At 45.5% G+C, this 22,372-nt stretch overlaps 1 protein-coding gene across 4 annotated transcripts in view; it reads left to right on the forward strand.

Annotated features, from left to right (window-relative positions):
- The window catches only part of RANBP3 (RAN binding protein 3), a 58,271-nt gene extending 36,764 nt beyond the window's left edge, over nt 1-21,507 (forward strand). For 2 of the 4 annotated variants that reach the window (XM_067473530.1, XM_067473532.1), the window contains 8 exons: nt 1,934-2,037; nt 4,213-4,291; nt 5,620-5,734; nt 8,283-8,407; nt 10,317-10,437; nt 12,048-12,190; nt 15,779-15,980; nt 19,656-21,507. In XM_067473530.1, coding sequence (XP_067329631.1) covers nt 1,934-2,037; nt 4,213-4,291; nt 5,620-5,734; nt 8,283-8,407; nt 10,317-10,437; nt 12,048-12,190; nt 15,779-15,980; nt 19,656-19,699 — 933 coding nt within the window. In that variant the 3' untranslated portion in view covers nt 19,700-21,507. The remainder of the gene's footprint in view (nt 1-1,933; nt 2,038-4,212; nt 4,292-5,619; nt 5,735-8,282; nt 8,408-10,316; nt 10,438-12,047; nt 12,191-15,778; nt 15,981-19,655) is intronic. The other 2 variants (XM_067473531.1, XM_067473533.1) reach the window with 1 other exon arrangement.
- Nucleotides 21,508-22,372: the final 865 nt, after the last annotated feature.

Raw genomic sequence — 22,372 nt, forward strand, 5'->3', positions numbered from 1 at the left:
AAACAGAACAGTGGCCTGCCTCAGGGGAGCGTGCATGCTCCATCCATGTTTAACATTTACACAAACGATCAGCCATTGCCAGAAGGAACAAGGCTGCATTATCACAGGATGTCTACACCCTGCAATACTGGAGAAATTATACTGTTTAGTCGGTATTGCACCACCTGACATCCGTCAGGAAGTAGCAGCCATTAATGAAAGGACCAAGGCATTGACATCTCCGGCACATCCTCTGTTTGGATATCAGCCAGCATGACAAAATCAAGAAACAGCTTCATAAGATCTACAGAGATACTCAGCAAGTGAGAGTCCAAAACCTGGAACCTCAATCAGTGGCTGAGACCGGATGAGAGACTCCCTCCTGGGCACACAGAAGACTGGGCGACTTGGAAGGCGCTGAACAGACTGCACTCTGGCACCACGAGATGCAGAGCTAACCTTAAGAAATGGGGCCACAAAGTGGAGTCTGCGACATGCAAGTGTGGAGAAGAGCAAACCACAGACCACAGACTACGATGCGGTCTGAGCCCTGCCACATGCACAATGGGGGGCCTTCTCTCAGCGACACCAGAGGCACTCCAAATGGTCAGCTTCTCATCAAAGGACATTTAGTATTATGCCAAGTTTTTATCTTTGTTTGTGGGCTTTCTATTCATTATAACTGTATTCTCAATTCACTTCTGACACGATAAATAAACGTTGCAAAAATTTTTCTATAAACACACATATTAAATGAATATTTCCATAAAAGTTACATATTTAAATATATTTCTATGTGATGCATATCAAATAATACAGGACGAACCCAGAGCGTGATTCTCCCCAATGCTTCCTCTTCATCCGGGAAAGAAGTGATGAGCGGAGTGCCGCAGGGTTCTGTCCTGGGCCCGGTCCTGTTCAACATCTTTATGAATGACTTAGACGAAGGGTTAGAAGGCATGATCATCACGTTGCAGACGACACCAAATTGGGAGGGATAGACAATACTCCAGAAGAGAGGAACAGACTTCAAAACAATCTTAACAGATTAGAAAGATGGGCTAAAACAACAAAATGAAGTTCCAACAGGGACAAATGCAAGATACTCCACTTAGGCAGAAAAAATGAAATGCAAAGATACAGAATGGGGGACGATACCTGGCTCGAGAGCAGTACGTGTGAAAAAGATCTTGGAGTCCTCATGGACAACAAGTTAAACATGAGCCAACAATGTGATGCGGTGGTAAAAAAAGCCAATGGGATTTTGGCCTGCATCAATAGGAGCATAGTGTCTAGATCTGGGGAAGTGATGCTACCCCTGTATTCCGCTTTGGTTAGACCACACCTGGAATATTGTGTCCAATTCTGGGCACCACAGTTGAAGAGAGATATTGACAAGCTGGAATGTGTCCAGAGGAGGGCGATGAAAATGATCAAGGGTCTGGCGAACAAGCCCTATGAGGAACGACTTAAAGAGCTGGACATGTTTAGCCTGAAGAAGAGAAGGCTGAGAGGAGACATGATAGCCATGTATAAATACTTAAGAGGAAGTCATAGGGAGGAGGGAGCAAGCTTGTTTTCTGCTTCCCTGGAGACTAGGACGAGGAACAGAGGCTTCAAACTACAAGAAAGAAGATTCCATCTGAACATGAGGAAGAACTTCCTGACTGTGAGAGCTGTTCAGCAGTGGAACTCTCTGCCCTGGAGTGTGGTGGAGGCTCCTTCTTTGGAAGCTTTTAGACAGAGGCTGGATGGCCATCTGTCGGGGGTGATTTGAATGCAATTTTCCTACTTCTTGGCAGGGGGTTGGACTGGATGGCCCATGAAGTCTCTTCCAACTCTATGATTCTATGATTCTAGGAGAGAGATGAAAACACAGGAGAGCACAGGTTTAGAAATCTATGCTGGTGGGCTCAGTGCTCTCTCTTTACTTGTCATCCTTCTCTCTTCCCAGCTAGGAAATGAAAACGACGAAGCTGCGGATGCGCAGAACGCGGGGCTGCCCAGCGCAGAGGCACCTTCTGCCACAAATTACTTCCTCCAGTACATCAGCTCCAGGTGAGAAGGATGAGGTGTCCGCTGGCCTCTCAGCCTCAAGGGAGGGTTCGAACTGCATTTTTTCAGTGGGGTTTTAACTCTGTATCTCTTGGGTTGCTGTGAGTTTTCTAGGCTGTATAGCCGTGTTCCAGCCTCATTCATTCCTAACGTTTCACCTGCATCTCTGGCTAATCACTGTGGCTGGAACCTCAGGTCTCGGCAGTGGCCAGAGAAGCCTTTGCACAATTAAAACCCGTGCACCAGCTGCACCCGTACCTTAGGAAGTCTGATCTGGCCACAGTGGTTCACGCTCTTGTTACATCATGAATAGATTATTGCAATGCACTCCTGTGTGGGATTGCCTTTGAAGACTGTTTGGAAATTCCAACTAGTCCAACAGTCAGCAGCCAGGTTACTCACCGGAGCGATTTACAGGGAGCACACCGCCCCCCGCTTCGTCAGCTCCACTGGCTGCCGGTCTACTTCCCAGCACAATTCAGAGTGCTGTTCTTGACCTAAAAAGCTCTAAACAGTTTACTTGTCCAAACATATTTCCCTCTATGACCCACCTCGCAGTTTACAATCGTCAAGGGAGGCCCTGCTCGTGATCCCGCCACCCTCGCAAGCGAGACTGGTGGAGAGGAGAAACAGAGCCTTCGCAGTGGTGGCCCCCAGTCTGTGGAATGCACTCCCCAGTGAAATCAGGGAGACTCCACGTCTCCTCTCCTTTAGGAAAAAACTTAAGTCTTGGCTCTGGGACCAAGCATTTAGGCAGCTGGCTGAGGAACAACTGTAATGACTCTTGAGAATTGTCAATGAACTGGAACTCTGGACTATGATTTGGATTTGCGGACTCAGATTTGGTTGTGTTAATATTTTAAGGGCCATTATTTTTAATGGGACAGATCAGGACATAGGGTCTTGCATGGGGTCTTGCCAGAGGCGGCCCTAGGTAATTTTCAACGGCAAGCAAACTGCATTTTGGTTCAATTTCATCATTGGTGGAGTTCAGAATGCTCTTTGATTGTAGGTGAACTATACATCCCAGTAACTACACTTGCCGCACTTGCTCCCTTGCCTGGTCCGCTTTGGGTCCGGAGGCGTGCCTAAAGACCCCGGCGTGTGCACCAAAAGTCACCTCTTCTCCTGACTTTCTCCTCAGCCATTGGGACCGATAGAGAGAGAGAGAGAGATGGAGATGCCCACCTTTCCTGAAGGTAGGCGCAAAAACAAAGGAGGGGGCGGAGGTGGGAGATACCTCCAGCCGGAGGGGCTCTCTCTCTCTCTCTCTTGGTACCAATGGCTGAAGAGAAAGTCAGGAGAAGAGGCGACTTGGTGCGCACGCTGGTGTCTTCAGACATGCCTCCGGACCTGAAGCGGGCCAGGCGCGGCGTCTCCGCCTCTTGGCCCACCCGCGGATTGGGGAGAGGAGAGGAGGCGGGTCGAGCGCTGGGGGATCGGGAAAGGGAGCCGGTCATGGGGAAGGGATCGAACGCGGAGAACGATAGAGCGCCGGCTCTGCTCACGCACCCGGTGGCCGGGTGGAGCAGGAACGAGAGGGGCCCGGCCCCTTTGGGAAGAGTATCGCCCGGCAGCAAGGCAAGAAAGCCGAGGCTCCCCCCGGACTGCTAGGACTGTTGTGAACTGAGGGGGCGCTCCTCAAGTGGTGGTCAAGGGGCATTTACAGAGGCGCCTCTGCACCCCTGGCAAAACAAAGTGTTCTGCGACCGCTTACTTCGCGTAATGGACAAGCCGCCCCTGGGTCTTGCTTTAACACATAAGGTCTTGCTTTAACACCATGCCTAAAATACGTCTCCGCTTAATGGGATTCCTATTCATCTACTCACATTGCTGTTTTCAATCCGCTAGGTGGGCAGGGGAGCTGAGCTGAAGATCAGGAGCTCACCCTGACACGGCTTCGAACTGTCAACCTTTGGTTGGCAAGATTTACTGCAGCTGCAGCAGGTGATTAACCTGCTGTTCTAAAGCTGATCCTATTACTATTAATGATGATGATAGTGATAAATTTGCCCTCTCCCAGGATGACATTTATTGTTGTTGTTATTATTTATTGAGTAACGTTGGAGGTCCTAGAAATAGCAATGTTTAGGTCTTCCCATGCAATCGTATGGTCTGCCAGGAGCGGATGCCATATACTTGAATGGGGTTGAGTCGTACTTATGGTTCTTTCTGCAGCATAGAAAACTCGACGCACTGTGCGGAAGCCGCCAGCAACAAGTTCGTCTTTGGGCAGAACATGAGCGAGAGAGTCTTGGTGAGTCCAGTGGAATTAATAATAATAACAGTAGAAATATTAAACATAATTATTCATTATATTGTGATGATTATTCAATGCCACAGAGGCCAGGGTCCATAGAATCCTGGTTTGTGGAATCATACAGTTGGAACAGATCCCAAAGGCCATCCAGGCCATCCTCATTCAGCCAGACAGAAGAACACCATCAAACCCCTCCCAACAGATGGCCATCCGGCCTCATAAATATTAGAAGGCTCATTTGGAAATTGAGCTATTGAGTCATAGAAACCTAGAGTTCAAAGAGACCCCCAAGAGTCAGCCCAACCCCCTTCTGCCAAGCAAGAACACACCATCCAAACCTTCCTAACAGATGGCAATCCAGCTTGTGCTTGAAAATGCTTATTGTTATTATTATTATTATTATTATTATTATTATTATTTATACCCTGCTTTTCTCTCCCCAAAGAAACTCAAAGCTAGATAGATGTTGTTGTTGTTGTTACATAACACAGAATAATAAAATTCCCAAGGTTGGGAGGGATCCCCAAAGGCCATCTAGTCTGCCCCCCTTCTGCCAAGCAAGAAAACACCATCCAAACCCTCCCAACAGATTGACATCCAGCCTCTGCTTAAAAATACACATTATTACTGTTATTATTATTATTATTATTAGATTTGTTTATACCCTGCTTTTCTCTCCACAAGGAGACTCAAAGCAACTCAAAGATAGATAGATAGGTAGGTAGTTGTTGTTGTTACAGTTACAATTACGTATCATAGACTCCTGGAGTAGGAAGGACCCCCTAAGGGCCATCCAGTTTATCGTCCTTTCTGCCAGGCAGGAAGGACACCATCAAAGCCCTCCCAACAGTTGGCCATCCAGTCTCATAGACATCAGAGGCTTCATGGAGAAATTGAGCAATTGGATCATAGAATGCTAGAGTTGGAAGGGATCTCAAAAGGTCATCCAGTCCGACCCCCTTCGGCCAAGCAAGCAGACACCATCCAAACCCTCCCAAAAGATGGCCATCCAGCCTCATAGATTTTAGAAGATTTGGGGAGAAATTGAGCTATTGGATCACATAAACCTAGAGTTGGAAGGGAGCACAAGGGCCATCCTGCCCAGCCTCATTATGCCGTAACGCAACACGACCCTTCCCGACAGATGGCCATCCAGCCTCATCGACATTAAAAGGTTTACAGAGAAATACGACTATGGAATCATAGAATGCTAGAGTTGGGAGGGACCCCCAAGGGCCAGCCAGTCTGAACCCCTTCTGCCAGAAATGAGGACCCAACCGAAACCCTCCCGACAGTTGGCCGTTCAGCCTCATGACCTCTCCCAGTCTTTTTTGCAGAGCCCACCCAAATCCAGCGAGGCCGGCACTGACAGCAACAAGGAAAATGCCGGAGGCGATTCTGGCTCAGAATCCTCTTCACAGGAAGCCACTCCTGAGAAAGGTAACAGCTCTTCATCCAAGCTGCTATTTATCCTGTCTGTCTGTCTGTCTGTCTGTCTGTCTGTCTATCTATCTATCTATCTATCTATCTATCTATCTGTACACATAAATACATACATATTAGTTTGGGCACCCAGCGTTGCCTGGGTTAATTGAAAAAGTCTTTTATTTTACAACATGCATAAGGTTGTGGGTGAACTACAACTCACATCACACCAGGTTAACCCCCAGAAACTCCATCAGCACTTAAAGTTTGTTATGTTGGGCAAGTTTGCTCTAGATGCATCATGGGTGGGGTTCAGTGTGCTTTCTGACTGTAGGGCAAACTTCAACTCCCACTATGGTGAGTCAGTTCCCTGGTTTGCGGAATCAAGGAGGTCACAGTTTCTCTTGTTGTAGGTGAGCTACAACTCCCAAAACCCAAGGTCAATCCTCTTCCAAACCCCTCCAGTAATCAAATTTGGGCATATCAGGTATGCATGCCAAGTTTGATCCAGATCCATCAGATTTTGGGTTCACAGTGCTGTCTGGATATAGGTGAACTACAACTCCCCCAGATCAAGATGAATTTTCCCCAAAGACCTCCAGTATTTTTTGATGGTCACGGGAGATCTGTGTACCTAGTTTGATCCAATTCGCTTTTTGGTAGGGTTCAGAGTGCTCTTTGATTGCAGGTGAACTATAAATCCCAGTCCCTACAACTCCTATAAATCAAGGTGAATTCCTCCCAAACCTCTCCAGTATTTCTAATTGGTCATGGGGCTTCTGGGTGCCAAGTTACAGGTCCATCATTGATGGGGTTCAGAGTGCTCTTAGATTGTAGGTGAACTATAAATCCCAATACCTACAAGTTCTATAAGTCGAGGTGAATTCCTCCCAAACCTCCCTGGTATATTTTGTTGGTCATGGGGGTTCTGTGTGCCAAATGTGGTCCAGGTCCATTATCAGTGGGGATCGTCTTGATGCAGGGTGAACTACAACTTCCATCATGGTAAATTCTCCCCCAAATCTCTCTAGTATGTTCAGTTGCTGATTAATTACTCTGTTTGCTGTGTGCCATGGAGAAGAATAGGAAAGAGTTAAAGGAGAGGCAGTGGGCGGGGTCATGCAAATTCCACACCAATGGAGAGAGAAAGCAACACTGGGATGTCTCTGGTGGAGCAAAAACAGTAAATGTAGGATGAAATTGTCCCCATATGAAAGTCTTCACTTGGGTGGTGGGCAGTATGGTGTTGGTGGAGGACATTGGCTGGGCTCTTGGACATGTTCATGGCGCTCACTATAACCTGCAATGTCATTGGATGTAGGGCCGTTGGGGTCTCCTGTGTAGTGGTAGCTATTACTGTTTGTGGATGCCAGAGCTTGTCCGTGTAAGTGGACGCTCCAGCCACATACACACATACATACTTTTCACTTTTACAATGTGTAGAGATAACAATACATTCTAATACTAATAATAATAGATATATAGCCAACCACTTTGAATCTCCTGGTGGAGAGAAAAAGCAGGCTATAAATAAACATAATAATAGTAAAGGCCGAGCAGGGTATAGGGTTACAGCCTGTGCTGGATGGGGTCGCACTCCCCTTGAAGGCGCAGGTTCGCAGCTTGGGTGTGATCCTGGATTCATCGTTGAGCCTGGATCCCCAGGTTTCGCCGGTGACCAGGGGAGCATTTGCACAGCTTAGGCTCGTGCGCCAGCTGCGCCCGTACCTTGGGAAGTCTGACTTGGCCACAGTGGTACACGCTCTGGTCACATCCCGCCTTGACTACTGCAACGCTCTCTACGTGGGGCTGCCCTTAAAGACGGCCCGGAAGCTTCAGCTAGTCCAGCGCGCGGCAGCCATGTTACTAACAGGAGCAGGACGCAGGGAGCATACAACGCCCTTGCTGTTCCAGCTCCACTGGCTGCCGATCTGCTACCGGGCCCAATTTAAGGTGCTGGTGCTATCCTACAAAGCCCTAAACGGTTCCGGCCCAAAATACCTTTCGGACCGCATCTCGGCCTATGAGCCCACGAGGACCTTGAGATCGTCTGGGGAGGCCCTTCTCTCGATCCCGCCTGCCTCACAGGTACGCCTGGCGGGGACGAGGGATAGGGCCTTCTCAGTGGTGGCCCCCCGGCTGTGGAACACCCTCCCTGTTGACATCAGACAGGCACCCTCCCTTATGTCCTTCCGGAAGAGCCTGAAGACATGGCTATTCGAGAAGGCATTTAACTAAAGGCTACAGTAACTGGAAATGACAACTGGAACGGAATATAGACTACGAGATTGGTTACGATTCTATGATAAGACGAAGCGGATTATTTTAGTGTAATTTAAATGATAATGTATTAGTGATTTGTTGTTCTTTGCCGTTGTAGTTGACTGTAAAATATGCTTTTTATATGTTGTACACCGCCGCGAGTCGCCCTAGGGCTGAGAGCGGCGGTTAACAAATGCACCAAATAAATAAATAAATAAATAAATAAATAAATAAATAAAACTGACCGCAACACCCATGATCCCCGCACCAGATTTAGCCCTGCCCTCCTGTCTCTATTTAGCCAACAACATTTCGGAGTCACTGGCGGAGTCAGCTGCGGCCTACACCAAGGCGACGGCCCGGAAGTGTCTGCTGGAGAAGGTGGAGGTCATCACCGGGGAAGAAGCCGAGAGCAACGTCCTGCAGGTCAGGCATGGCCAATGTGATCTGGCAGCATTTTCTCCTGGCATTTCGGCAGCATCTCTGGCTACTAGAAATTATGGGAGTCAAGCAAGTGGAGTACATTATGTTCCTGTTGAATAATGTCCAGGGTGGGAGGAAAGAACCAACCTTGAAGATCGCATAGTCAATGAGTGAAGGCATCTGCTGGGAAGTAGCCTAGTCTTTGTTCCTGGAGATACCCTTTGCCTGGGTGGCATTCACTGGCCTGGAGACATTATTGTTGTTGTTGTTGTTGTTGTTGTTGTTGTTGAAGTAGCCTGGCCTTTGTTCCCTTTGAATAGCTCATTGAATAGTTTATTATTATTATTATTATTATTATTATTATTATTAATGTTATTATTTGATACATAACAAGATTCGTACACAGCAAACAAGATCACTATGCTGGCTTTTATATTCGACCATAGGTCACACTAGTGTGATCTATCGGCGAATAATTCATGCAGATCCAAATAGGGTGGCCTTTTGCAGCTGACAGGTGTTAATTTTGTCAGCACCAATTGTTTTTAAGTGCAGACCAAGGTCTTTAGGCACTGCACCCAGTGTGCCAATCACCACTGGGACCAACTTTACTGGCTTATTATTATTATTATTATTATTATTATTATTATCATCATCATCATCATTTTAGAAGCCTGGCATTTGTTCCCTCTGACAATATTTATTTACTTATTTACTGCATTTATATACTGCTTTTCTCCCCCTGAGGGGACTCAAAGCGGTTTCCAACGGAATAATGGCAAAATTCAATGCTGTACATACATGTGAAAACCTAAACATAATAGCTAGACAATAACATATAACTATAAATTAGAAATTTAACCATATTAAAGCATAAGTCAAAAATAACATTAGGCATAAAACATAAAGTTAAAACATTGACCATACAATAATATTCATATTAAAACCCATTGGTTAAACAACACAATTTAAAAACAGTTATTAAAATCAGTTAATATTGAATAGTTCGTTGAATAGTTCATTATTATTGCTATTATTATTATTACTGTTATGGAAGTAGCCTGGCCTTTATCCTTTGGAATAGTCCATTGCGTGGAGACATCCTTAGTCTGGATGGCGTTTGCTAGCCCTTGATTGCTTTCTGCCTGGAGACATCATAATAATAGTTGTTGTTGTTATTACTATTATTATTATTATTATTATGGAAGTAGTCTGGCCTTGGATGGGCTTGGATGGTGTCTTCCTGCATAGCAGAATGGAGTTGGACTACATGGCCATCTGTCAGGGGGGCTTGGATGGTGTCTTCCCGCATAGGAAGTGGTGTTCGCTGGCCCTTGATTGCTTGCTGCCTGAAGGCCCCCTATGTCCAGGTAGCATTCATTCATTGCTGTTTTGATTCTGGAAGCCCCCAGGGTTTAAATGTCAGGAAAAGAGATTCCGTGAAAACATTAGGAAGAACATCCTGGTGGCCAGAAGCACCTGGGAGTCTGGTGCTTTTGAAGCAGAGGCTGGATGGCCATCTATTGGGAGGGCTTTGACTATGTCTTCCTTAATGGCAGAAGGGGATCTCTTTCAACTGTAGGATTATATCATTCTGTAGTAGCCCTGTTTCTCCAGGAACCTTCTAATATCTATGAGGTTGGATGGCCATCTGTTGGGAGGGACTGGATAGGGGTCTTCTTGCATGACAGAAAAGGGTCAGACTGGATGACCATCTGTCAAGAGGGCTTGGATGGTGTCTTTCTGCATACTAGAATGAAGCTGGATTGGATAGCCATCCATTAGGAGGGCTTGGGTGGTGCATTCCTGCTTAGCAGAATGGAGTTGGACTGGATGGCCATCTGCCGGGAGGGCTTGGATGGGGTCTTGCACGACAGAAATGACCCACCCACTTTCTCTCTCTCTCTTGCAGATTCAATGCAAGCTATTTGTCTTCGACAAGGTCTCCCAGTCCTGGGTGGAAAGAGGTCGGGGGCTCCTGCGACTGAACGACATGGCTTCCACGGATGACGGCACGCTGCAGTCGCGACTGGGTGAGATGACCAGACCCGCCGATGACCAGCCCAAAGGGTCATTTTTCCCTGCCCAGATATCCCTGCCATCTCTGGCTATCTTAACAGGCATATGGGGGTGGGATATCATGGTCCGAAAGGCCTTGTTGGTGTTCCAACCCAAACGCATAAGGGTCACGACTTGCTCTCCGCATTGCCTCCTGCCACCGAAAGATGAATAGAATAGAGTAACTTTATTGTAACTGTACATTGATCTTCACGTCTTATCTTTGAGCCTCCTTGTGGAGAGAAAGGCAGGGTAATAATAATAATAATAATAATAATAATAATAATAATATCTATCTTTGAGTCTACCTTTAATCCATTTTGAGTCTCCTGGTGGAGAGAAAACCGGGATATAAATCAATGATAATAATAATAATAATTTCAAATACTAATAATAGATACATAGCTGCTTTGAGTCTCCTGGTAGAGAGAAAAAGTGGTTTATAAATAAACATAATAATAATAATAATAATATCTATTGGGTCTGTCTTTGAGCTGCTTTGAGTCTCCTTGTGGAGAGAAAAGCAGGGTATAAATAAATATAATATTCATAATAATAACTATGGATCATTGATGTTGTGAGCCCCCGGTGGCGCAGTGGGTTAAACCCCTGCGCCGGCAGGACTGAAGACTGACAGGTCACAGGTTCGAATCCGGGGAGAGGCGGATGAGCTCCCTCTATCAGCTCCAGCTCCTCATGCGGGGACATAAGAGAAGCTTCCCACAAGCATGATAAAAACATTAACATCATCTGGGCGTCCCCTGGGCAACGTCCTTGCAGATGGCCAATTCTTCACACCAGAAGCAACTTGCAGTTTCTCAAGTTGCTCCTGAAACGACAAAAATTGATGTTGTAATCCCAGGCAACAGCAGAATCAATGAGAAGCAACTGAAAAAGCTTACGATATGAGGAAATAATAATAATAATAATAATAATAATAATAATAATAATCTTGGTTTATACCCCGCCACCATCTCCCCAATGGGGACTTGGAGCGGCTTACACGAGGCCAAGCCCAAACAACAAATTACAATAGAGTAAAACTGAAAAGATTAAAGATTGAACGGCAAAGACTCTGGCACAAGCCAGTAAAGGCGGTCCCAGTGGTGATCAGCACACTGGGTGCAGTGCCTAAAGACTTTGGCCTGCACTTAAAAACAGTTGGTGCTGACACAATTACCATCTGTCAGCTGCAGAAGGCCCCACCCTACTCAGATCTGCACACACACTTCGCCAATACATCACACAGTCCTACACACTTGAGAAGCCAGCATAGTGATCTTGTTTGCTGTGTACTAATCTTGTTATGTATCAAATAATAATAATAATATCTATCTACCTTGAATTCTGTCTTTGAGCCGCTTTGAGTCTGTGGAGAGAAAAGCAAGGTACAAATAAACATATTAATAATAATATCTATCTTTGAGTCTCCTTGGGGAGAGAAAAGCAGGCTATAAATAAACAACAACAATAATAGGCTCGTATTGTAAATACATCAGTCCTCAAGCAGAGGAAGGCTTGCATTTCAGTGTTGTGATTGCAGTTCAATTTCCCCCTCCCCTTTTCCTCCCCATCTCTTTCCCAGTCATGCGAACGCAGGGAAGTCTGCGCCTCATCCTGAACACCAAACTGTGGGCCCAGATGCAAATCGACAAGGCCAGCGAGAAGAGCATCCGCATCACGGCCATGGACACCGAGGACCAGGGCGTCAAGGTCTTCCTCATATCGGTAGGCAGGGGAGCATGATTGTAAAGGGAAGGATGGGATAGAATAGAATAACCTCATTGTCATTGTACATCTATATCTATATCTATCTATCTATATAATAAAAGAGAGTGTTTGTTTGTATCGGACAGAGGAAGTGCGACGGGAGGAGTATGCCAGCGTTCTGATTGGCTGCCGCTGTGGTGCTATTTGCATATGGTCTCTGATTGGCCAGCTTCAATAGGAGCCCCTGGTGGAGAAGAGGGTTCATGGCAGAAACGGGGACATGAGAAGGAAATTTGCATATGGTCTCTGATTGGCCAGCCTCAATTCCAAGATTCCGAGATGACAAAGAGAGGAAAGGAAAAGGCCAGAGGGGGCGGAGTCAGAACATTACCAATACAGACCAGACTTGGCACACAGAGCCCCCATGACCCACTCTACATCCTACTGCAGTTTGGAGGAGGATGAACCATGAATGATGGGACTTGCAGTACCATCACTCACATTCGGAGACCGCTGTTAACCTCATCCAATGACTGATCAGGACCAAACTTGGCACATAGACCTCTCATGACCCACTTTACATCCTGGTGTGGTTTGGCTGAGGATGGACCATGGATTATGGGACTTGCAGTACCTTTGCTCAATTCTTGAGACCACTGCAACCCTCATCCAATTACCGATAAAGACCAAACTTGGCACACTGAGTCTCCATGACGCTCTCTACGTCCTGGTGCGGCTTGGAGGAGGATGCACCATGGACGATGGGACTTGCAATACCAGCACTCCCTTCCTAAAACCATTGTAACTGCCAACAATGATGGATCAGGACCACAATTTACACAGAGAGACCACATAACCCACTCTACATCCTGGTGCGGTTTGGAAGAATTTGACAATGGATGATGGGACTTGCAGTCACTTCACTCACTTCCTGAGACCACTGTGACCCTTGCCAATGACTGATCAAGACCAAACTTGGCACAGAGAGTCCCCATGACCCACTCTACATCCTGGTGTACTTTCGAGGACAGACCATGGATGATAGGACTTCAAGTACCTCCACTCTCTTCCCAAGACTGCTGCAACCCTCATCTAATGTCCGAACAAAACCAAAATTGGCACACAGAGCCCCCATGACCCACTCTACATCCTACTGCGGTTTGGAGTAGGGCATACCATGGATGATGGGACTTGAAGTACCCCTACTCGCTTTCCGAGACTGCTGTGACCCTCAACAATGACTGAACAACACTAAGCTTGGCACATAGACCTCTCATGACCCACTTTACGCCATGATGTGGTTTGACTGTGGATCGACCGCTGTTAACCTCATCCAATGACTGATCAGGACCAAACTTGGCACATAGACCTCTCATGACCCACTTTACGCCATGGTGTGGTTTGACTGTGGATCGAGCATGGATTATGGGACTTGCAGTATCTTCGCTCAATTCCTGAGACCACTGCAAGCCATATAAATAACTGATAAAGACCAACCTTGATATACAATTCCTTTCTCTAATAACCCGGGCAACGCCGGGTCCCCAAGCTAGTCAAATATAAATGCCATCCCTAATGCATATGATATATGTAGAATTCCAAAACAAAGCATCCATCCATCCACATTATGATTGCTATTGCACAACTCCTAATGCCACATCAGCGTGAAACCTTCGAGCTCAGTATAGAATCAAAGCTCTCTCTCAGCTGTCTGAACTTGTTTTTACTCAAGTTTTGTCCTGACACAGCTCAGTCGCCATCATGCGTTGCAACAGTGAGGAGCATGCTTTTGCCGTTGAGGCCTACTTTTCGAGTGGATTTGGAGTGGCCAGCCCGCTCTCCAGATTTGGCCCCTTGTGATTTTTTTTCTATGGAGTTTTTTTTAATCCCGTGTTTATGTGAACCGTCCAAGGACCCCACAAGATTTGAAGACCAACATCCAGGAAGAAATTGCCAACATAACGCCTGCTATGCTGGCAAGAGTCATGACAAACGCCAGAAATCGGTTTACTCAGTGTATAGAGAATGGAGAACGGGGGACGTCACCTACCTAATTTGATCTTCAAAACTACGTAAAACCAAACTTTAGGCATGCGCCTACATTATAAATTTTTTTTATAAATTTCTGATTCATACAATGGTGAAAAGAAGCAAGGGAGCGGAGGGATGATTTATTGTTGCCTCCAATTTGAAAGGATCCAGTATTCAGGAGATTTTACCCCAGTTCCCAATTTTAAAAAGAACTAGCCGATTTATAATGGAGGTTGCCGATTAGGAACCAAATTTACCACCAAGTTAGAAGGGAGGCTGTTCAATTGCACCTCCTCCTTTATTAAGAAAGTAATAACTTAGTAGTAATTACACTGTATATACTGTAGCGTGACTGGAGATAAGAATGTAGATTTATTTGGTTACTCTTCCCTGCATTTCTGCCACCACGTGAGGTAAGTTGTAATATTGTGAGAAATGGCACTTTGTACCCAGAATAGACGGTGCTGAGGCAATCTTCAAATAAAAGTTAACAATTTTATTAAGTACACAGTGTGTGGTTGCAAGACGTAACTTTTGTTATAGAACTTAGAACAATGCTTAGTTAGTTGAATGTTACACTCTTTCAGGTTACACAGTATCTTCCTGAGGTGAAGCACTTATTACAAAACAAAGTTTCAATACAGGGATGTCTCCCTTGTCTGATCCTCCCTTGATCAGATACTTAATAAGATTATTCCTTAGCCTTTCCTTAGACTAAAAGAATACTGGCTATGTTTTCCTTATCAGCCTCTCTGGCCTAAGAAACTTCCAGTAGCTTAATCTGGCTTTCCAAAGCCTTGAAACCTTGCTTCCCAATTCACTCTCTTTCAGCTACAACCTCCTAATCCTTTCCTCTACCAACTCCTCACCCTCAACTCTTAACTCCTCACTGCTCACTCCTCTAAACCTAAACCCTAACTGATTTTTAACTGTTGTTTTTTCAAACTCTCCCCTCTAAGCTCCTCCCACTTCTCTCTCTCCTGCATCGGTCTCCATGGCAACGCACATGGAGGACTCCTCTGACTTAGGCCGCTCCAGCATTACTGCAGCCAATCTAAACACAAATACAGTTAAAATCATACAATTTATAATCAACTCCTGTACAAATGGGTTTTATTAAGTTTTGAAAAAAGGAAGTTATGCTGCCTCACCCTATATTTCCCATTTTCTGTGGCCTTTTTTTCACCCACAAGCAACCATTACTTGCGCAGCTTCTGTCATATATTTTGTCATTTCAGCCCATTCTTTATTCCCAAGTTTTGTCCTTCACAGTCCCACCACATATGTGTAAAGGTTCCTATTTCTCCCACATTTCTGCCAGCGTAGTTTCAGTGTACTTTTTGCAATATGGGCTAGCTGGTGTTGTGGGGTTTGATCCCTTTTTGTCAACAATTTCCGTTGTGTTTCTTTAATCCTAAAGTGTTTAATTTTTTAATTTGGGTTTATCTGGTCTTTGATATATTTTCTCTTTTTGGAGGGTTTGCCTTTTGAAATGTAACGTCCCCTTTGCTCCCTCTTACGATATCCATGGCTGGACTGGTTGTCTGACTGCTTTCTTTTCTCCTGAAATTGCAGGCAAGCTCCAAAGACACGGGGCAGCTCTACGCGGCCTTGCACCACCGGATCCTGGCCTTGCGCAGTCGCGTTGAACAAGAACAGCAGGAAGCCAAGAGTGCTGCGCCGGAGCCAGAAGTCAGCCAGTCGAACGAGGAGGACAGCGACGACGACGACGATGAGGACGACAACGGGCTCGTGCCCTCTGGCTCCCCTGGGCGCGGTGAGCGGGTTCAGCCCTGCACTGCTGGGCTCCATCACTTTAATAGAATTGTTGGTGCTGGGTGTCCATTTAATACAATATTTGGGGCTTGATGACCATACGTTGGAAGGGCTTTGATTGTGCCCTTCCTGCCTTGGCTGAAGGGGGTTGGACTGGATGGCCTTTGGGGGTCTCTTTCAACTTGAGGACTCTCAAGTTGGAAGAGACCAAGGCAGGGAGGACACAATCAAAGCCCTCCCAACAGGTGGCCATCCAGCCCCAAAGACATTACTGGCTCAATTATTAATATTATTGAGTGAAAGGGCAGCCATTATAGTGGCACTATTGACAGCCACTATAAGGATTTTAATAATGTATTAATTCTGGGAGGCAGGAAGGATGCAATCAGAGCCTTCCCGTCAGATGGCCATCCAGCCCCAAAGACATTACTGGCTTCATTATTATTATTAAGTGAAAGGGCAGCCATGAAAGCAGCCCTATCAACACCTGGGTAAATAATGATGATTATAATATGAAATAATAATAATAATAAATAAATAACAACAAATAATTAATAATAAATAGTACTAAATATTAATAATAATGAATAACAATGGGAAAAGAAGGGATGAAAATGAGTGCAGTCGCCCTACCAATACCCAGGTAAATAATGATGATGATAATTATGATAAATTAAATTAAAACTTGTGCGCCAGCTGCGCCCGTACCTTGGGAAGTTTGATCTGGCCACAGTGGTTCCCGCTCTTGTTACACCCCGAATAGATTACTGCAACGCGCTTTACGTGCGGTTGCCTTTGAAGATTGTTTGGAAACTCCAACTAGTCCAACGGGCGGCAGCCAGATTACTCACCGGAGCATCATACAGGGAGCATACCACCCCCCTGCTGTGCCAGCTCCACTGGCTGCTGATCCAGTTCCGAGCACAATTCAAAGTGCTGGTCTTGACCTATAAAACCCTATAGGGCTCTAGCCCAGCGTACCTGTCCGAACGTATCTCCTTCTATGTCCCATCTAGGAATTTAAGATCTTCTGGAGGGGCCCTGCTCTCGACCCTGCCCTTGTCACAAACAAGACTGGCGGGGACGAGGGACAGGGCCTTCTCGGTGTTGGCCCCCCGCCTGTGGAACTCACTCCCCCGGGAAATTAGATCATCGTCATCCCTCCTCTCTTTTAGAAGGAATTTAAAAACATGGATATGGGACCAGGCCTTTGGGTAATCTGGCAGATTGACAAGGAAAATGACGACAATGAGCTTTCGAAACGGACTATGATAATGCTGAATGACTCACTAATTACTGAACTCGGCGAAACGATGGCCACTAAGCTGGCTTTTTCTATGAGATTTTATTGTAATAATGTAATGTTTTAACTATTTATAATTACTGTGGTATGTATTTTATTGTGTTTAAATGTAGGCATCGAATATGTGCCGGCTGGAAGCTGCCCTGAGTCCCCCCTAGGGGGTTGAGAAGGGCGGGGTAGAAATGCTCAAAATAAATAAATAAATACATACATACATCATAATTTTATTTCTTACTCAACTTTCCTCATGGCTCAAGGTGGGTCACAGCACTATCAAAACAAATACTATAAAAATTCTACAAACATACAAATTAATATTTATTATTATTACTAATAAGAATAATAATTGATGCATTACCTGTCCTTTCAGCTCCAGACGGGGTACAACCTTGTTAAATACATCTATAGCATCACATATTAAAATATTTATTTTATTTATTTATTTTGGTTTCTTCTACCCCGCCCTTCTCACCCCAGGGGGACTCAGGGCGGCTTACAAAAGCAAGACACAATTCAATGCCCGCATCACATAACAGCAAAAGACAATAACATCAGTTAACAAACAGCAATTCTATCAATAACAACAATTAACATAAAAACAATAATTATTATAGGCAAAAACAACCATAAAACCAATAAAAGCAATACAAACCCGATACAAACCTCCTTGATGGTCAGCGTTTCACAATCTCATAGTTTAAATTCCAATTCCACAATTGTCAGTCCTTTCAGTCCTATCCATCTGGTTTCCATATCTAATTGTCAGGTTGCCCAAAGGCCTGGTCCCACAACCACGTCTTTACCTTCCTGCTGAAGGTGAGGAGGGATGTTGATGCCCTGATTTCCCCCGGGAGTGAGTTCCACAAGTGAGGGGCCACCACTGAGAAGGCCCTGCTTCTCATCCCCACCAGCCTCGCTTGTGATAGCGGTGGGGTCGAGAGCAGGGCCTCCCCAGATGATCTCAGATTCCGGGGTGGGACGTAGAGGGAGATACGTTCGGACAGATACACTGGACCGGAACCGTAAAGGGTTTTGTACGTCAAAACCAGCACCTTGAATTGTGCTATAGTGTAAAGGCGGCCCTGAGAGCATATTATTATTATATGCAGATGCCTCACCAAACTACAGATCCCAGGATTGCATAGCATTGAGCACCACATGCTCGTGTAGCAGCTGCCCCTTTTGCTTTGGCTCAGCACTGAGATGATCATAATGTTATGGTGGGTTTTTAGGAAACACGCCAGGCCTTCCTCCGAAGTGGAAAAAATACAGGTTTATTCAGTCGGGACCTGAGGCGGATCATTCCAACTCAAATTCCCAAAGACCCTGTACAGTCTTTGAACAAAGCATTTATACTGTTGGCATACATTCAAAGCATTCCAAGGCAGTCTATATCTTAATGGTACAGAAAAATCAGCCGAGGTGACGCATACAAAACAATTATTTTTCTCTTAAGCAGGAAAAAAATAATACCATTCATTTCCTGATCATTTCCCTGATATCCCCCCATTGTCTCATACAGCATTATACAGGTGAAAATGCCAGTATGATCTTTCTGACCCTTTCATTCCCCCCTTTTGATGCTCCAACTTGTGCAGGAGGAAGCATCACAATTGTTTGGTAAACATTGCAAATAACAAGTATTTTATTTGGTGTGCAATTTGTAGATCTGGCATCTTTCTTAGTTTATCTTGTCTTGTTGTGGAGATGTTTTTAGTTAATAGCATTGATTTGTCCCCATTTATTTTAAAGCCTGATATCGCGCCAAATTCTTCTACTTTCTGTAGCCATTGTTCTATATTATTTAGTAGGTCTTCTATTATGTGGTGAGACATATTTCATACTGGGCATGCGTACTCAGCAGCAGAGCAGCCAAGCACAAGGGCAGATGTCTTCACTGTGTCTGGTTGTGATCCCCAGATTGTGCCAGTCAGCTTTCATATGATATTATTTCTAGCACCCACTTTTTGCTTAATATTTGTTTGTTTGTTTGTTTGTTTCCAATATTTCTATCCCACCCTTCTCAACCCCTGAGGGTGGTAGACGCAGGGCGGCTTACAAAACCGGCCACAATTTGAAGCCTCAATATAATACAAAAATACATATGATAGTCAAGCAGTGCTTCTCGTAAGTCAGAGCACGGTCCAGAGTGACTCCCAGGTATTTTGATGTGCTGCAATGCTCCAGTGGGATTCCTTCCCAGATAATCCTCAGAGTTCGAGATTCTTGTCTGTTCTTAAGATGGAAAGCACACGTCTGCATTTTAGATGGATTAGGGATCCGCTGGTTTTCTCTGTAATAGGCAGGAAGAGTGCCTCGGAGAGCTTCAGTTCAACCATTTCAAAGCTCCCCCTTCTCTATCTCTCCCCACAGGTCCTGTTGACGAAGCCGAGGGCCAGACCCCCAGCAGCACATAGCGGCCGTGCACCGGGATCTGAGGGGAGGGGGGGTGTAAGAAGATGGCCGCCATCACGAACCCCTTCCTCCTGACTGACTCTTGCCCTCGGACGGCAACGACGAGACGCTCAGAGATTTAAGGACTCTGCTTCTGGTTGTTTTGTTTTTTTGTTTTCCTCCTTCCCCCCCCCCCCCTTTTCTAACCCCTCCCTCCCTGCTCCCCCTTTTTTTTGGCGTGTTGGACTCTTGGGGGAGGGAGTGGGGAAAGGGGGCGAGGCGGGACTTCCAACCGGTCCGTATTAAAAAAAACCACAAAGCAAAAACAACCGCAGACTTCTGGACAATATAAAGACAAAAACTGGCTGGAACTTGGGGCCTGGACACTTTGAAACCGAAATGCTCATCATATTGATGAGCCGAGGGGAGGGGGAGATGCCGTTTTCTTGCCTCCCTTCCACATATTGCATAAACACACCCCGTCGATGGTGGGCAGAGGAAGGCCTGTGTTCGCTTTTCGGATCCCCGAAACTTTCCCTGGACCCTCATTCAAATTCCCATTGGAAGACTCCGGTCCCCACTCTCCTCGAGCCTCATCTTTTCCTATCTTTCAAACACAAACCACAACTCCCGTTCTTTTCTTCGGGGAATATGAAAGACTTTTGAAATCCATGACCACCTTGCTTAACAACTCCTTCCTCTTTATTTTTTTGGGTTACTTTATTATTATTATTATTATTTCTTTGGTTGTTGTTTCTTGTCGTTCCTTGTTCTGGTTTGTAAACAAACGCTTCTTCCCTTTGTAAACAAACAAGCAAGACTTCGACAAAATTCAAACCCGTCATTTGGAAAGGACTTATTCCCTCTTTTGTACCGTCGGGAGAGCGAAGCCCTTATGTGTATGTATATATATGTGTGTGTGTTGTGTATATATGGCCATATATTATATATAGACACACACATATACTTATGTACATATATATATATATGTATGTATAACAGATGTTAACGTGCTTTGTTTTCACCTTGCCCGGCTGCTGGAGTGAGGCTTGAGTACGGCGAGGCGGGTGCTTCGTTCAGGCATTGGGGGGAGGGGGGGGAGAATTTGTCACCTTGACAAGATGGAAACACAACATTTTTGGGGGATTTTAAGTATTTTTATATAAATCCAATCTCTTCTAAACGGCTGTGAAGGAGCCGTATTCCAGATCCGCATTTCGTAAGGTTTTCAGTTCGTGTGGTGCATTTGAAGGGAGGGACGTAGATGGCCGTCCCATCGTCCCCAACCTATCACAGTGACTCGTTGGAAACCGGTGGGGTTTTATACCACAGATATAAAGGACGTAGGTTCACTTTGAAGCCTTGCAAGAAAGGTTGGGGATGGCCGGGAATGGCATTCCCAATGGGATTCAGGTGTGGTTGGGTTGCAATTTCCAGTATCCCCAACCTTATCCGTTTTGATATTGATACTAATGTCTGCAAGGCACTCTAACTGCTGGGAGATAGTTTGGGGAAGTCGTAATGTACCTTTTTATAATACGAGGCTGTTTGGGAGGACTTTTTGTTGTTACTTTGGGAAGGGTTCCTTTAGGGCCCAAAACTAGATGGCTTCTCTGCAGGGATCTTCACATTCTTCCAACGAAACGTTATTCCTTCCAAAGTTTGTTTGGCCTCGGAATGGCAACAAAAAAGACATTTCGGCGTTTTACTCTCTCTCTGCCTCATGTCGTCGGATCCTCGGATTTTTTTCCCCAGAATACTTGGAGGAAAAAAGAAGACTTTCGTTTCCCGCAAGATGTCGGAGGGATGAAAGGAAAAAAAAAAGACAAAAGCCTGTGTGTTTGGAAGGTTTCTGTACAATTGTCATATCAGATGTATTTGGGAATTACATTAAAAAAATAAGAACTTGTAACAAAAACTCCGGTTGGCTTTTGGGTGTCGTCGCCAGTTGTTTCCTCATTGCCGATAGCAGGAAAACTATGGATTGATATCAGTTGAGATTTGGGAGTGTTGACGTTTGGGGGAGGCATCGGTATGGAAACCACAGGGAGGGGATGCTGGGCAACGTATCGCTAGGATCTAAACACATTGGGTCTTTTCCAGGAGGCAAGTTCGTCGAGGAGGATGGAAATACAGTTGTCATTCTGTGGATGATGGAGCAAAAAATCCTCAGATCGAGCCGAATAAAAAGATTTCAAGAAAGGAATTTGCGGATTTATGTGACTGACGTTCAGGGTCAGAGCGGCTTCATGAAGGAATGGATTATTTTGGGAAGGCGGGGAGGGAAGTTCCAATGAGTTGGCATTGGAGTGGTGGGACTAAGCCCCCAGGGACCCCCATGGGGCTGAGTTTCAAATAATGCATTAGAGGGATGAGACTAGATGCCCTCGAGGGACCCTCCTTGGGGCTGAGTTCCAGCTAATGCTTTGCAATTGGGAGGGTGGAACTAGATGCCCTCCAGGGACCCCTGGGGGCTCAGTTCCAAGTAATGCATTGGAGGGGTGTGACTAGATGCCCTCCAGGGGCCCTAATTGGGGTTGAGTACCAGCTAATGCTTTGCAATGGGAGGTGGGACTAGATGTCCTCAAGGGACCCTTTTTGGGCTCCATTCCAGATAATGAATTGGATGGATGGACTAGATGCCCTTAAGAGGCCCTCTTTAGGGCTCAGTTCCAGATAATGCATTGGAAGGCTGG

Source organism: Anolis sagrei, chromosome X, assembly GCF_037176765.1.
Source record: "Anolis sagrei isolate rAnoSag1 chromosome X, rAnoSag1.mat, whole genome shotgun sequence".
NCBI lineage: Eukaryota > Metazoa > Chordata > Lepidosauria > Squamata > Dactyloidae > Anolis > Anolis sagrei.